At 39.8% G+C, this 18,192-nt stretch overlaps 1 protein-coding gene across 2 annotated transcripts in view; it reads right to left on the reverse strand.

The window, feature by feature from the left end:
• The window catches only part of ATP6V1H (ATPase H+ transporting V1 subunit H), a 61,291-nt gene that overhangs the window by 5,825 nt on the left and 37,274 nt on the right, over nt 1-18,192 (reverse strand). For both annotated transcript variants that reach the window (XM_082859102.1, XM_082859101.1), the window contains 4 exons: nt 14,606-14,784; nt 11,533-11,658; nt 9,262-9,363; nt 7,455-7,568 (listed from right to left, as the gene is read on the reverse strand). In XM_082859102.1, the coding sequence (XP_082715228.1) occupies nt 7,455-7,568; nt 9,262-9,363; nt 11,533-11,658; nt 14,606-14,784 (521 nt within the window). The remainder of the gene's footprint in view (nt 1-7,454; nt 7,569-9,261; nt 9,364-11,532; nt 11,659-14,605; nt 14,785-18,192) is intronic.

An 18,192-nucleotide genomic window follows, 5' to 3' on the forward strand; every position in this document is an offset into this window, starting at 1 on the left:
CACTGTTGTGGCCTCTCCCATTGCGGAGCACAGGCTCCGGACGCACAGGCTCAGCGGCCATGGCTTACAGGCCTAGTCGCTCTGTGGCATGTGGGATCTTCCCAGACCGGGGCACGAACCCGTGTCCCCTGCGTCGGCAGGTGGACTCTCAACCACTGTGCCACCAGGGAAGCCCTTTCGCTCCTATTTTTGTCTTCCACTCTTTTTCTGCCTTTTGTGGTTTTAATTCAGCATTTTATATGATTCTATTTTCTCTCCTTTCCTACTCAGCATGTCAGTTATACTTCTTTTTTTACTTTTTTTAGTGGCTGCCCTAGAGTTTGCGATATATTAATTTACAATTAATCCATGTATACTTTCAAATAGCACTACACCACTTCACGGATAGTGTGAGTAGCTTGTAATAATCAAATAATCTTAATTCCTTCCTCCCGTCCCTTGAATCATTGCTGCCACTTATTTCACTTATATATAAACATACATAAGCAACGTGTATAAAATACATAAAAGCGTACATACTCAAGGATATTGTTGCTATTAGTTTTTTGAACAAACTTCTATGTTACATCAGTTAAGAATAAGAAAAATAGAAGTTTTTATTTTACCTTCAGTTGTTCCTTCTTTGATGCTCTTCCTTTCTTTATGTAGATCTGAGTTTCTGACCTCTGTTATTTTCCTTCTCTCTAAAGAACTTTTTTCATATTCCCTGTATGGCAGGTCTACTGGCAACAAACTCCCTCAATTTTTGTTTCTTTGAGGAAATCTTTATTCCTCCTTCACTTTTGAAGGATAACTTCACAGGGTACAGAACTTGGTGAGTTTTTTTCTCTCAACATGTTAAATATTTCACTCCACTCTCTTCTTGCTGACATGGTTTCTGAGAAGTCAGATGTAATTCTTACCTTTGTTCCTCTGTAGGTAAGGTGTTTTTTCCCCCTGGCTTCTTTCAGGATTTTTTTTTTTTCGCCTTTGATTTTCTGTAATTTGAAAATTCCATGTCCAGGTGTAGTTTTTTTGGTGTTTATCCTGCTTGGTGTTCTCTGAGCTTTCTGGATCTGTGGTTTGGTGTCTGACATTAACTTGGGAAATCCTCAGTCATTACTCTTTCAAGTATTTCTTCTGTTCCTTTCTCTCTTTCTTTTTCTGGTATTCCCACCACATGTATTTTACCTCTTTTGTAGTTGTCCCATAGTCCTTGGATATTTTGTTCCGTTTTTTTAGTCTTTGTTCTCTCTGCTTCTCAGTTTTGGAGGTTTCTACTGATATATCCTCAAGCGCAGAGAGTCTTTCCTCATCCGTGTCCAGTCTAACTTATAAGTCCATCAAAGGCATTCTTCATCTCTTTTACAGTGTTTTTGAGCTCTAACATTTCTTTTCGGTTCTTTCTTAGGATTTCTATCTCTCTGCTTAACTTGCCCATCTGTTCTTGCTTGCTGCCTACTTTATCCACTAGAGTCCTCAGCATATTAATCCTAGTTGTTTAAAGTTCCCAGTCTGATCTTCCAACATTACTGCCATGGCTGGTTCTGATGCTTCCTATGTCTCTTCTTTTTTTTTTTTTTGCTTTTTGGTATGCCTCGTAGTATTTTCTTGATAGCTAGACATGGTGTGCTAGGTAAAAGAAACTGCTGTAAATGAACCTTATGTAACGTGGTGGTGAGGTGAGGGAGAGGAAGCTTTCTGGAGTCCTTTGATTGGGTCTCAGTCTTTCTTGAACCTGGGCCTCAGGATTGTGAACTTCATGAGTGCTCCTCAGGGTTTTTTCTACCCCTTTGGGTGAGACAGCATGATTAGAGACAGCTAGAGTTGGTTATTTCCCTTCCCCAGGTCAGTCAGACTCTGATGACACCCCAGCAGGCTGGGCTCTGGTTAACTAGTTTCCCCTGCGTGCAGGCCTTGTTAGAACGGAACAATAGTTAGAACTATTTCAGAATGGTTCCTTTCCCCTCCCCCTGCCAGAAGCCCAAGGGAATTTTTCTCAGATATTTATTGTGGGAACCTGGTCTGGCTTCTGGAGAGAAATCTCCCCATATGGTGGGGGCCCCCCATGACTGGATCCCCTGGAGTTTTTAATCCTCAGACTTGTGCACACTGAGCCCCCTGCAATTCACCAAGCACGGCCCAGCTCTCCTGCCAGGCACTGGTCCCCCGCTGGTCTCCACGTGTGAGTCCTGCTCAGGTAAGCCACAACTCCCTGTATTCACCTGCCTCTCCAGTCTCGTCCTACCTTCTCCCCTATGGATCCAAGAAGGATTGCTGATTTTTTTCAGTCTGTTCAGCTATTTACCTGTTGTTGAGATGTAGTGGCAACTTCCAAACTCCTTACATGCATAACTGGAAACCAGAAGTCCCTCCGCTTCATTTTGAATGCTGGTTCCAGACCAGCAAGTAGTTACAACAAACAGCGATCTGCACAATGCAGAGTATGCCCCTAAATGACCACAGTATGTGCAAATCTGGTTAATGTAATGTGCTGTGTGGGAGAAATGTCTGTGCTGTTAGAAGGACTCTTAAGAAGACAGTATGCAATAAGCAAAGTCCACGTTTAGCGCTTCTTATAGACTCCTTTTTCTTTAATTATATTTAGAATGTAAGATTCTTACACGAGAATTCCTCCACTAAAAATATCATAAGAATAATGTGGAAAACTCCAGGTACCCAAAGAGAGACCACAATTTTCTAAATTAGTTTTGGAAAATGTTAAACCCAGAAATGTCATATGTTTATTTAAAATCACATGGAATGTTTTTTAACATGATTATTAATGCTAAAAAGTTAAAACTTACATAAGGGTTTTTTCCCTTCAATTCTGTTCATAAGTAACTGTTTTAATCACTGCATTTATGGCTACGTACTATTTACAGAACAACTAAAATATACTAAGCAGAGGTAAAGGTCCGAGAATAAAGTAGTATCACCCACACCCTCGGCTTGCTGCGTTCCTCTCTATTTACGCACACATGAAAGACCGAGAGAGGGTGACACTCTTATAACTTATTATTCTGTTTGAAAATAGGTTGAAAAAGAAGCTAGAAACAAGGAGAAAATTCTACAGGAAATCCTCTACCTACAAAATTCAGTGTTTCTTTCCTGAGGTCCTGAGCTGTCCACATGCACATATTGCTGCTTCTGAATTAGAGGCTGATGACATTAAAAATCATTCGGTAGGAGAAAAATGATGACATTTTTATGATGTTAAATTAAAAAGTATAAACTGAGGGTCTATATAAAAGTTCTCTAAAGTAAGCTGTCACTGTTTACATATTTTGCCAAATTTAAGAATATAAAAATCCAGCCCTGGTCAAAAGAACGAGGGACATACCAGGAACTGCACATGGGGACGGGAAGATCAGAGCCTGCACGTGCCACTTACAGAGCTGTGGATAGGACTGACCCGCTCGAGGCCCCCTGGACTGAGGAGACCCTGGTGTGTGCCCAATGCACACCCCAGCCAACTCCATTCGGCCCCCCATGCCACCCACAGCTGTCAGGGTTACACGTAACCCACCCGTCATTCCACGTAAACACAGGTGTTAAGTGGAAGGGAGAAACAGTTCACGGAAATAATTCTGCAATCAATCATAAAATCGTGAAAAAGAATTAAGTAACATTTTCACATGATATACAACTCCATGCTCCATGTTCTATAAATCAGGGATAAGTCCTTCTCTACATTATCAAGAAAAGTAATATTTAACTCCCTAGAGCAGAGTCTAAATCAAGACCCAGAGACAATGCAGTTCCATGATATTGTGAGTATCCAATATCCAATTTATACTTAAAATGTAATTTTTAACTTAAAACCAAAAGAAAATTCCCCTCAGTAAAAAAGAAATATTAACTTCACTGTATCCAAAATTACGATTTCGTCTAATCAACAGAAACTGGTAAAAATGCAATGCCAAAAAATCTAAAAAGCATTTATGGTAGAAAAAGGTAAAAAAGTCAAGAGTGCGCTGGAAATCTGGAAACAGCCAGGGAGGGCCTCGAAGAAAAACAACAACAGAGAGAACGTGCAGAACTGTCAGGAAAAGCTGCTGCTGCCATTCAGACAGACTTCCATTCTACTTTTACCCATGGGTGTATTTTCATTATCTTGAACTAATTCATTTCACTGTATTGTACTAAAATACACCCTTTCTAAAATTTTGTTTTAATTAAATCAAAACAAACAAAATGTTGAGAGGAAACCAAGTCAACTGTGTTTTCAGGTTTTATTTGGTGTGAAACATCTTTCGGACACCAGTCCCACGGTTTAGGTTAAAAAGCCTCTATTTTAGGAAAGTAGAAAGGCAGACTTTACCAGCATGATTTACTAAAGGCAACTTGGTTACGTGCACAAAGATACTGATTCAAAATCCTTTTACATTTGGGGAAAACTCTGCTGAAGATTTACTTTCCAATGGCATTCTATTTGGTCTCACACTAATCTGATGTTGAAATGAACTGCTATTACTTGAGCAATTTTCACTCTCTGGCACAAAGTGCCAGAGAAATGCGTATGTCACAACGAAAGACACAGGTCACGTGTGAATTCTAATCTGCATATGAAAATGCCTTTCTCAAAGAAAGCACAGGAAAATGCTGACACTAAGCTTCTCCATTCAAGGGGACTTATCATAACTAAAACATTAAAGCTAAAATAGCTTGGTACATAACTAGAGAGGAGGGGGGAAAAGGATATTCTCTCATCAGCTAGTCAATGACAAAGAGCAAATAAACCAGTTTTTGGCTATAGAGACAATTTACCTTTCCTTTTGTAATCGTACATCAAAAAATTTACTGAGGCCAAATCAGATTCCTAAATTCAAGAAAAAGTTTTCAAATTTTAAATGTTTCATCTTTAATTCATGATCATTTGCACAATAAAAATTCTTAACCAAAAAATTTTCTCCACTGGCAAAGGGAAAACTCCCAGTCAACATCCTATTCCATACCCAGCTTTTTTTCCACATTGGAAATATACATTAAAAAAAAGGGGGGGGGGGGCTTCCCTGATGGCGCAGTGGTTAAGAATCCGCCTGCCAATGCAGGGGACGTGGGTTCAAGCCCTGGTCCGGGAAGATCCCACATGTCACGGAGCAACTAAGCCCGTGCGCCACGACTACTGAGCCTGAGCTCTAGAGCCTGCAAGCCACAACTACTGAGCCTGCGAGCCACAGCTACTGAGCCTGCAAGCCACAACTACTGAGCCCACGTGCCACAACTACTGAAGCCCGCATGCCTAGAGCCCGTGCTCTGCAACAAGAGAAGCCACTGCAATGAGAAGCCCGCGCATGGCAACAAAGAGTAGCCCCCACTCGCCGCAACAAGAGAAAGCCCACACGCAGCAACTAAGACACAAGGCAGCCAAAAATTAATTAATTAAAAAACTAACAATAAATTCTTCAAGAGAAAGAACTATTAAAATGAAGTTGTTTTTTATTAACAAAAGAAGAATTATGCTTCAACATCCCTACTTTCAACAAAAGGGGAAAATAAAACTGTATTTAATGGAAACTTCAGGAAAATATCTGTCAATAAAAGCTCACTGATTGCAACAGCCTCCAACTCTATTAAATGCCAACATTCTGTAAACGAACTTCATGAAAGAAACAGAAACAAACCAAGAGAGAGAAAATTACTAAATAATTAATTTACGTTGAAAAATGTGGCTCAGGGTAAAGTAAAAGGAGGGAATCCAGTGGAGTATTCTCTAGTTTCCTGACAGACTTGAAAGATTTTTCTCTGCTAAATAGTAGATAAAAACCCATTTTTGAGTGCCCTCTGCCTTGAATCCCATTCTTCTTGCATAGACGATATGAAAAGAGTAAAAACATTTTCAGTCCCTCAAGCACCACGCGCACCAGCTCTGAAATCTATCCCTAGTCCATCTACTGCTTGGTACCAACTGTTACCATTCTAGTCCATGGCACGAGCCATCCCTACCCACGGCCACAATGAGAATCTATGAAACGGTCTTCCTGCTGCCACACTCACCCCCAACCATCCACTCTCCACAGAGGAGCCTGTGAGACCTTTCGAAGTACAAATCAAATCCTGTCACTCCCCTGTTGAAACCTTTAACCATGACTTTCAACTCACCCAACAGAAGGACCCACCAGACCCTCCGTGATCAGATCCCGGCCACCTCGCCTCGCCCATCTCCTTTCCTTCTGGCCTCACCCACTCCTTCAACTCGCCCTCGAAGCGCAGCACTGCTGACAGTTCCCTGTGGAGGCGACTGGCGCAATGCAGGATGCTGAACAGCATCCCTGGCCTCGACCCACCAGCTGCCATTAGCACCACCTCCCAGACCCCAGCTGCCACATCCAAACATGTCTCCAGGCGTTGCTCTCAAAGAAGCCAAGCTCCCTCCTGCTTCCTGGTCCTTTCTCCTCCCGTTCCCTCCACCTGCAATCCAACCCCCAACACTGGAGGTGGGTGACTGGTTCCTTTCCATCACTGTCTCAGCCTGGCTGCTGGGACCACTCAGAAAGGCCATCTCTCATCACCCACTTCCATCACATCTGTCGCCTGGAGCCTAGCGTAACAGGGTACAAATTAAGTGCTCAAAGAGCACCTGCTGGAAGAATGCATAAATGTCAGTATTCATGAGAAAAGTACTTAAGTGGCAGGAGCCTAATATTTAATACATGATGTCACGGTGCAATCCTGGATCCTCTGCTATCCTGTATCTGCCTGCATCTTTCACACCTGAGCATTTGCATGTGCCATTAATCTGTCCTTTGGAACTATCAGTAGCATTACCGTCAGTTAGCGCATCTTTCCCAAGGATGGGGAATAGAGAGGCATCTGAGCGCAGAAGAGCGCGGAACAGCCAACCTACTGCTAAAACAGCCACGGCCGAGAGAGTCCAGGGGTGTCCGCTCACGGACACAGATAGTTCACCATTGTATCTAAGTAGTCACTCTAATTTATCTTGTTTTGAGTACAAAAAGGTCAATAATTTTGACTTAAAAAATAAAAGCAAGAGGAAAAACATGACTCTGGCTACTATTTCAAAGGCAAAAGGCTGTAACTGACGAAATGTGAGAGCTGAATCTTAACTGATCAATCAGCTTTTACTGTTTTCATGTGAACTGGTAAAAATCCATTCAGGTTAACCATACGCCGAAGAGTTAAACCCTGCAAAATTGTAGCGTCTCTAATCAGTAGTCGAGATGAATTCCATTCAACTCTCAAAAAACTTATTCACCTATGTCGTAATGGTCCTTTTAGTTACTTCTGGAGTTGTTTCTGATACTAGTACTTTGAATATACATTTCTTCAGAACATTAATGCAGCTGTTTTTTCTAAATTATCACATCACTGCTCTGAACGGCTAAAATGTAGTTCTAGGTATTAATCAAAATCACTGCTTTAAAAGCCACCACTCATCGGAGCCTTTCCACAAGAACTTCTGGACGGGAACGTGAGGCCCAACAGAGCAGCAGGGGGTGGGCGGCACCTACCAGTTGTGCACCATGAGCTTCTGCACGGCCAGGAGGGCGTTGTAGCGCACCTGCTGGTCCTCGTGGTGCATGTGGTTCATCACCAGCTGCTTCCCGCCGAGCTGCTCGATGACCCTGGGGGCCAGAAGCCACGTGGTGAAGACGCTGCAGTTACTTTCAAATGCAAGCTGTTAGCAGAAAGGCCCAACTCCGAACTGCCCAGTGGTTTTACAAAGAAAAGTTACCATACAGGTAAGTAAACCAACACACGTGTCTTTTTTAAAATATCATTTTCTCCAAATCACAGACTTAAAGTTTTTATATATTTTCTCCTGAATCCCTAGTGATAAATCCAACTGTTATTCTCATTTCCTAGTCTGGGCAAATGTCATCAACCTGGACTGCTGCAGTAATCTAGATTACAGTGTTCTATAGGCAGTTGAGTAGTAACTTCTTTATCACCAGGATTTGTGGCTTGCTTAAAAACCAGTATACTGAATACCACCTTATGTCTGAAGTAACATCAGATCAATACTAAGCCCAGCAGTTGCCATGCTGTGAACCAGATACAGGCTCAGATGCAGACAGCAGAGAACACGAGGTTAAAAAGCACTCCGTAGGAGCCATGTTAATTTCCTGAAAAAACTTGATCTGTTAAGATATCTGCCCTTTCCTGTAATGATGGCACATGAACATGCCACATGACCTGCTGGGCAGTGAAACAAATGAGAAAATTCCTGTTGTCAAGAACACCAGGAAGACTGACAACCAGCACTGCTTTCTGTCACTGCCCCCTCAACCGCCTGAAAAATCCAGTTACTACAGACACAAAAGCAAAGTGAAAATGGTTATTTGCCTCACGAATGGAAGGAGGTTCTCTGCTCCTCTGGGGGGGAGCAGGGGCGTGCAAAGAGCCGGCGAGTGTCTTTAACCCCAGCCTGGGAGTGTGGGAGCTGCGGTCGGTGCTGCCTGGTGAGTGACATCGCCACCACACAGTCCGTGACAAGCGGCACCTTAGTGCAGTAGGGCTTCTGGTGGTTTAAGACAACCTCGCAGATGAGCACATGGGGTCAGGGGTGAGGGAGAGGCTTCACCTGTACGCCTGTTTATATTTTATTTTTTAAAGCATCTTTTTTAAAAAAATGTACTGAATTGAGAAAAATAATGCAGTATAATTATACCCAAACTTTATGAGTGCTTGATACGTGCCAGGAATGTAACAAGCTTCTCCAAACAGCATACAACAGCCTCAGTCTCATTTAATGCTTTCTCCCTCAACTCCTATCCTTTCACTGTTAGCGTACCTAAGTGATTTCACATTACCAAGCCAGCCTCACCTCCTCTGCAAAGCCTTACCTGTCTCCTCCCAGAGGGAATTCCTCACTCTTCAGTACTTGGAAACACATCCTTCCATTACTATATATCTACTGTGACTTTTCTTACACGTGTTATATTTCCTTTTATATTTGGAACCTACTCAGGTCAGTAACAATATAACCACAAATAATAATTTAAAAATCACCAGTGCTAACAAAATGGCTTTTGAATTAAATCATACAAACCAAAGAAAACCCTGAACGTGAAATTTCTGGTGTGATCTCTGCTGGCTACTGCACAACAGTATTGTACACGTGTGCTTATGTTTTCATACTTCCCATCTTTAATTAGGTTTATCATTTATCACGATTCCCGGTACTATGGTCATCTTGGTTCTGCTCACTCCGTCAGCTCCTCGGCTGAACGAGTCTACTTTACAGGAGTACATAAACTAGGACCTCTATGCGGAATGTCTCGGGACACCCCGAGGAAACCAAGGCTCCTCACTTACCGCTTGCCTCGCGGGTAATGCCGAACGTACTCGCCGACGTCATGGGCAGCAACAGCTAAGACTTGTGGGTCATCGGACACCTCCAGAAGTTTGGTCAAAATCCTGAAATAAATTTAATACAAAGAGATTGATTTCTAATTCTTTTCTAGAGCACAACAGAGCAAAGGTATAATGCCGATACTTTCCTGAAAATAAACATTTACAAATATAACTGTATTTTCTACAAGTTTCACTGCTACACACGATACACTACACATGATTTACTGCAGGTAAGTTAGCAGCTTTCAAACCTTTATACACACATTAACAGGTCACTTTCAGATTCACAACGTCCACCACCCACAATTCCCACAATACCAGGGAAAGGGAAGAAGGGAAAACACAGGGAGTTTTTAGGGCAGTGAAACTATTCTGTGTGATACTGTGACACAGCAGGAACTGTACAACAGAAAGGCATGAACCTGAACGTAAACTATGGACTTCAGTTAAAATAATGTATAAATACTGGTTCATCAACTAACAAACGTGCCACACTTAGGCAAGACGTTAAAAATAGGGGAAACTGTGCCTGGTGGAGGAAGAGAGGGTATATGAGTACTCTCTGTACTCCCTTCAATTTTTCTGTAAACCTAAAATTATTCTAAAAATTAAATTCTATTAATTTTACCAGTTATAGTAAGGTATATATGTAGTAATTCTATCAAGAAACTGAGAAGATGACCCAAAACTGGGAGATAATATTTGCACAGCATATTATCTGATCAGGGGTTTACATCCAAAATATATTAAAAAACTCTTACAACTAAATACTAAAAAGAGAACCCATTTAAAAAATGAACTAAGAATCTGAACAGACATTTCTCCAAAGATATAAAATGGCCAATAAGGACAAGAAAAGATGCCTGACTCGTTAGCCATCAAGGAAATACAAATCAAAACCATGATGAGATATCACTTCACACTCACTAAAACGGCTAGAATCAAGAAGTCAGACAATAGTAAGTGCTGACATGGAGATGGAGAAATCAGAATCCTCATACACTGCTGGTGGGAATATGAAATTGTACAGCCACTTTGGAAAACAGTCGAGTAGTTCCTAAAATGGTTAAACAGAGTTACCATATGATTCAGCAATTCTATTCATAGATGTCTACCCAAGGAAGAGAAATAAAAACGTACGTCCACATAAAAACTTGTACACAAATGTTTATTACCAGTATTTTTCATAATAACCCAAATGCCCATCACCTAATGAGTGGATAAATAAAATGTAATATGTCCTTATGATGGAATATTATATGACCATAAAAAGGAACAAAGTACTGCTAAATGCTACAACATGAATGAACCTTGAACACCTTATGGTAAATGAAAGAAGCTGGTCACAAAAGAACAAATATTATATGATTACATTTACATGAAATTTTCCTAATAGGCAAATCCACAGAGACAGAAAGTAAAAGCTTAGGGCTGAGGGCGTGGTTGGACAGAGAAGTGACAGCTAAAGGATACAGGGTTTCTTTTTGAAGTGATGGAAAATGTTCTATAATTGACTGTGTCGATGGTTACACAACCCAGTGAGTATACTGATTTATACACTTTAAATGGGTGAATTGTGTGGTATGTGACTTATATCTCAGTAAAAAAGAAAGACACTTGCACATATTAGGTCATCTTTATTATAACAAAGGGAACCGTGCAAAGCAGTGGGGAAAATGTATGTTATTTTCAATAAATGTTGCTAGTTCAATTAGATATCCATGTAATGAAAAAAACAAATCTTGACCTACCTTATACACCTTACCCAAAAACCAATTCCACACGCAACGGAAATCTAAATGCGAGAGGTTAAACGATAAAGCTTCTAGCAGATAACACAGGAGTACAGCTTCAGGACCTTGGGTAGGCAAAAACTTCTTAACCAGACACAAGAAAGCACCAGCCATAAATAATAAACTGAGCTACATCAAAAGTAAAGAGTTAGTGGCATTTGATGTGGTAGAAGAAGAGCTGTGATGAATACATATGACCAAGAAACCTATAGAATTCCCACAAAAACAAAAACAAAAACTTGAACAGGCACTTCTCCTGGGAAAAAAGATATCCAAATGGCCAATAAGCACACGAAAAGGTATTCAACCACATGGTAAGGAAGAAAATAGAAATTAAAACCATGGAATATCTAAAAATTTTAAGAGGGACAAAAATGTGTCCACGAGTATGTGGAAGGATGGGGGTTTTTCAGAGTGTAAACTGGCATTTAAAACTTACTTCAAGAGCTCATAATTCTTCTCATTTAACCTCACAGCATTTTCTCTCCAAAATTTCTCAGATTTGTGCACAGGACTCCATTCCAATCTTCCAGATTTAAGTTCTGAACTATATTCATCAAATGAGCTGTAAAAAGATTTCAAAGTTTATAAGAATCTGAGAGATAGATACTCCAAAATTTAATAAAATAAAACATCTTCACTAATTATTTAACGACAAAGACTGATCATACTTTGTACATTCAAAAATTACCTCTAAACAAGTTTCAATGGCTTAATTTTCAATAAATCATGTGAAACTTATTCAGGGTACTAAGGTCCAGTACTCCTGTCAAATTTGAATGTTCACCATGAGATATTAAAAGGAGCACTTGCTTTCAAAATTCTAACCTTAATATACACATAAATGTATGTACATCACTAAAATATCTGATAGGGACTTCCCTGGTGGCACAGTGGTTAAGAATCCACCTGCCAACGCAGGGGACATGGGTTCAAGCCCTGGTCTGGGAAGATCTGACATGCCGCAGAGCAACTAAGCTCGTGCGCCACAAGTACTGAGCCTGTGCTCTAGAGCCCACAAGCCACAACTACTGAGCCTGCGTGCCACAACTACTGAAGCCCACACACCTAGAACCCATGCTCTGCAACAACAGAAGCCACCGCAGTGAGAAGCCCACACACAACAATGAAGAGTAGTCCCCGCTCGCCACAACGAGAGAAAGCCCGTGCGCAGCAACAAGGACCTAACGCAGCCACAAATAAATAAATAAATATATATATATATAAAAATAAATTAAATATCTGATAATCTAGCATTGTTTCTACCATGCCCCTTAAAACACTGTATTTGCCAGACCACTAGATACATAAAGATAAATTTATGTAAAAGTATATTACTTTAACACAAAATAAAACAGAATATTCTATTATACTTTAAATGACAAACCATGATACTGCAGTACAAAAATAAAAACACATACCTCAGTACAATATTTTTAAATGTGACTACCCACAATGCAGAGGTAATTCATTAACTGAATTAGCCCACTACAGATTAATTAAAAACAAAAACCTCTGTACATGTAACAAACTAAAATGCACTTTAATTCAAAAATTATTCACTATGTATCAAGCAACAATTATTCAAATCTTCATAATATAAAACTGCTTTAATGTGGTTAGCCAGTGAACAAAGTGACAAGACATGCTTATACTTTCTTTCAAGTAAAATTTTCAAGAAGAAGTAGCTATTTAATACTGATTGATAATTCAGTATAACAAAGATTCACTGCTTAAGTTGATCAGAGTAACCTGTTAAATAAAGCAGTAATTTAATGAAAGGCTATTTCGTATAAGAAGTAATATTGTTTAAATAATATTGTTAAACAATATTGTTTAACTAATATGCTAAACCTGTAACAATATAAAGAGACAAATCTATTTCAACTGCTCCCATCACCATGTTAGCTGTATGTAAACAGCAATATTTTTCACATTACCAAATTCAACATGAAAAATCAGTAAACAGTAACAACTGGCTAGCATGGATTAAATAACTTAGAAAGCTATCACTAACCTTATTTACTTTTTTAAAAGGGTCTCAAATCATTATTACAGAAGAACCAATGATAATTTTTTAAATAAACATAATAAAATACAATTTGTATAAACTGCAAGTCTATTGCTGGCCTATTATATTACAAACAACTTATTCATATTTGAAATTATAAAAAGACAAAAATCACCTGCCTTCCTCCACAAAGCCCCATACACACCACTGATATGGGTGACAGCTCCCATCTCTATAACAGCTTATGGGCTGCACTGAATTATCTGGTAAATACATTTTTGGAACACATACTATACTAAAGGCACTTGCTGGACACCTCATGGAAAATCCTACAAGGTTAGCATTTTTATCACTATTTTACCAAAAGGAAAATTGAGACTTTAAAATGTCAAGAGGCTTGTTCAAGGCCACACGTGGACAAAGTGGCCAAACAATTCAAACTGGAGTCATCCTGGCTCCCAAACCCAACCTACTTCTAGTGAGTAACTCTCTTTTTAAAATGTATCAATAGTTCAAAAACAAAGAATGCATGGGTTAATGGGAAAAATCATCAAGCTATTATTAAACAAAAAAGAACCAGGACCAGAAGAATACATAGAACCCTATTTTTGTGTGTCTGTGTGTGTGTGTGTGTGTGTGCGCACGCACATGCATGCATGCTAGGGGGAGGGGGGCTAGGTTTTTTTGGGAATGAACACAAGAAACCAGAGGGGCAGGGGGAAGTAGGTGGGGAAGATGGGGGTACTGGTGTGTTGTCCCTTCTGTACTGTATTGTATTCTGTAGTGTACTGTATTCTGTACTGTACTGTATAAAAAAAGGGATTTTTTTCTTTACTGCATGTACATCACTTGCATAATTTTTAAAATAAAAAATAAATAAAACCAATAGGGACTTCACAAAAGCAGGAGGGCTTCCCTGGTGGTGCAGTGGTTGAAAGTCCGCCTGCTGATGCAAGGGACATGGGTTCGTGCCCCAGTCCGGGAGGATCCCACATGCCGCGGAGCGGCTGGGCCCATGAGCCATGGCCACTGAGCCTGCGCGTCCGGAGTCTGTGCTCCGCAACGGGAGAGGCCACGGCAGTGAGAGGCCCGCATACCGGGAAAAAAAAAAAAAAAAGCAGGAAAAATACTCTTTCCATATCTAAGCAAACCTCCTCCACAAATTAACAATGACTGCTGCTTAAAAAAGATTTTAAACCAGGGGGAGATTCTCAAAGGGTGGCACCCACAACCCGTGGTAGAACACCAGGTCACATTTTAGACAACAGAGAACAGCGGGGATCTACACGAAAGAGGAGAAATAACACACAGCTCTGACCAATGGTTGCCATGATGGTGAGCCAGTGTTTCCACACCCCTCAATTTTCAATAGAAAACATGATGTTTTAGTGCAATCTTTTGAGTTTATAGTTCATAACAAATTTAAATTTCCTTAAAATATGAGGCAAGTCAAACAAGGCCCAATATACCCGGCCTGTGAGAATTAAAAAGAATAACATACCTAAGATCCTGGACACTCTCACCAAGTTTCTCCAAGAGAAATTTTATATCTTCACTGATATCTTCGTCATCATACTTCTGCTGTTCCAAGTTCTCCAACTGTTTCAGAACCTTGCACTGAATCATAGCCAGAGCATACTCTTGGCGAGTTTCTCTTTCAGTTGATTTTTCTAAGAAGTTCTGGGTTAGACAAAGACACAATGAGAAATGATATAATCTGTTGTGTGATGTTCTCTGCATCTGCTTTCACATCCTCTCTCCCCTTCCTGTTCTCAGGTTAACTATCACCTTAAGTGGATGACTGGATCACAAATCCTGACTTCTTTCCTAAGCATCTGTCCCACATCAGGAGCATCCTTCTGATTCCTTCCTTACTTACTGGCTTACTAAACATTTTAAATTATTGACCTAGACAAGCCTCAAAACACTGAACACATTTACAGTGAGGTCCATCACCATCTTCCCTCACAGCCCTGCTCTTGAGGTCACCACCATGAACACTCCATTTCTTGGCCACATGGAGCCCTTAGGATGCTAAGAAAGACTGTTTCCTCAAGTATCTCTCTAGTTCCCAGTCACTGACCTTTTTCTCCGTCCAATCAACCTGTAAGTGCACAAAGGACGGCAATTAAAAAAACTCTCTTGCTTCAGTAATTACCAGAAAAGTTTTGTGACATTCAAGCAAATTTCTCAGTTTTCTTCTGCGATTTTTAAGAGTACTGATGAAATCAGCAAAGGAATCTAAGTATTTCTGAAGATAAACTGTTCACTAAATTAACCAATATTTCAGAGCAAAACCATGCTCATGCTGAGGTCTAGAACAAGGACAAACAAGCTCTCAAGAAAGCCACCTTCACAAAGTTGGTAAAGAAGGCCTGTCAAATCTCCCACACTCAAAAAAATCCTGGAATAACAATTCTAAATCAACTGTACCAAAATTTTAAATTTCTTTATTTTTGCAAGGAAGTTAAATTTCTAATAATTATGCTAAATAAATGCAGAGAGAGATTTAGCTTAGCATATGGAAATTAGTAAGATCGATCCCTACCAAAATTCCAATTTTCACAGAAATAGGAAAAGCAATGCTAAAACTTGTATAGAAATATAAAAGACTCCAAATATCCAAAGCAATCCTGAGAAAGAAGAATAAAGCTGGAGAAGTCACACGTACTGATTTCAAACTAAACTACAAGGCTACAATGATCAAAACAGTATGGTAATGGCATAAAACAGAGAGAGTTCAATGGAACAGAATAGAGAGCCCAGAAATAAGCCCGTACATATTCAGTCAACTAATATTTGACAAGGGAGCCAAGAAAACCTATTGGGGAAAGGATAGTCTCTTCAATAATGTCATCAGGGAAACTGGATAACCACATGCAAAAAAATGAAATTGGACCCGTATCTTATACCAGTCACAAAAACTAACTCAAAAGGGATTAAAGACTTAAACATAAGACCGGAAACTGTCAGACTGATAGAAGAAAACACAGGGGAAAATCTCCTTGACATTAGCCTTGGGAATGATTTTTTGGATATGACACCAAAAGCACAGCAAAAGTAAAAATCAACAACTGGGACTATATCAAACTAAAAAGCTTCCGCACAGCCAAAGAAACAAAAAAAGCAAAATGAAAAGGCATCCTACAAAATGGGAGAAAACATTTGCAAACCATACATCTGATAGGAGGGCAATATCTAAAATGTATAAAGAACTCATTTAACTCACTAGCAACAACAACAACAACAAAAAAGCACAAGCCAATTAAAAAATGGGCAGCGGATCTATATAGACATTCTCCCAAAGAAGACATAAACATGGCCAACAGATCATGAAACAGTGCTCAACATCACTGATTATCAGGGAAAATCAAGTCAAAACCACAATTAAATATCACTTTGCACTTGTTAGGACAGCTATTATCAAAAAACAAGACAGCCAGTGTTGTCCAGATTGAGGAGGTAAGAGAACACTTGTGCACTACTGGTGAGAACGTAATATTAACTTCAAGTATAATGGAAAAGGTTAAGGATAAATATTGTGACACCAAAACAACCTATAAGAAATAAAATACTACAAAGCAGCACAGTTAAAAAGCCAATAGAAAAATTAAACTGAAATTCTAAAAAGAACTCAGTTAACGTAAGAGAAGGCAGGAATGGAAGACAGAACAAAAAACAGATGAAACAAACAGAAGAAAATAATAAAATGGTAGACCTAAATCCAACCACACCAATAATTACTCTAAATGTCAGTGAACTAAACACTCCAATTAAGAAGCAGAGATTATTAGAACAGATAAAAATTCAAGACCCAAGTATACGTTGTCTCAAAGAGACAAATTTTAAATGTAAGACACAGATAGGTTGAAACTAAAAGATGGAAAACCATAAGTGGAAGAAAGCTGGCATGTCTATATTAATTTCAAATAAAGTAGATATCAAGACCAAGAGCACTGGGACTTCCCTGGTGGCGCAGTGGTTAAGAATCCACCTGCCAACGCAGGGGACACGGGTTCGAGCCCTGGCCCGGGAAGATCTCACATGCCGCGGAGCAACTAAGCCCGTGAGCCACAACTACTGAGCCTGCGCTCTAGAGCCTGCGAGCCATAACTACTGAGCCCGCGTGCCACAACTACTGAAGCCCACATGCCTAGAGACCATGCTCCACAACAAGAGAAGCCACCGCAATGAGAAGCCCGTGCACCATGACGAGGAGTAGCCCCCGCTCGCCACAACTAGAGAAAGACCGCGCGCAGCAACAAAGACCCAATGCAGCCAAAAATAAATAAATATAAATAAATTTTAAAAAATAAAAAGTTAAAAAAAAAAAGCTTCAAAATACATGAAACAATAACTGGCCGAACTGAAAGGAGAAACAGACAAATCCACACTAACAGCTGGGAATTTTAACAACTCTCTCTCTTAGCGATGGATCATTGATAGAACCACTAGACAACAGAGTCAGTACAGAGATGATCCAAACGATACTATGAACCACCCTGATTTAATTGACATTTACAGAATGTGATACATCTGCAAAACATGCATTCTTTTCAAGTACACATGCTACATTCACCGTGACAGACCGTAAGATGAGCATAAGACAAATTTCAAAGAATTGGAACCATATAGAACATGTTCTCTGACCATAATGGAATTCAAATAAAGACCTTAAACTGTAGGGTGCCTTGAATTCTGATAACATCTCCCTTTATGAAACTCCTCCCTTCAGCCCTCGCTTTTGTGAGATTTTACTTATTAGTCTACTTAGTTTTCTCTGTTACCTTTTCCAGTTACTTTTCTTACTATTATCTCTCCTAAATTTAGAAACATATCAAAACTCTTCTGTTCATATGGTCCTACATATTTGTTGCCAGGAGAGTTACACTTCATATTTAAGATATTATCATAACTAACAGTTTCAACTATAACCTCAACCCAGTCAGTGTAACTGGCAAAGAACAGCCCGATGGCGCTCTTCTGAAACCATCTCTCCTCTCGATTCTCTAAGACAACAGCACTTCGAAATTTAGTCATGTTTGACGCTCCCCTTTCCTTCAAGCCTATGTCAAATCAATCAATAAA

This window comes from Leucopleurus acutus, assembly GCF_964270905.1.
Source record: "Leucopleurus acutus genome assembly, chromosome: 17".
Classification (NCBI taxonomy): Eukaryota; Metazoa; Chordata; class Mammalia; order Artiodactyla; family Delphinidae; genus Leucopleurus; species Leucopleurus acutus.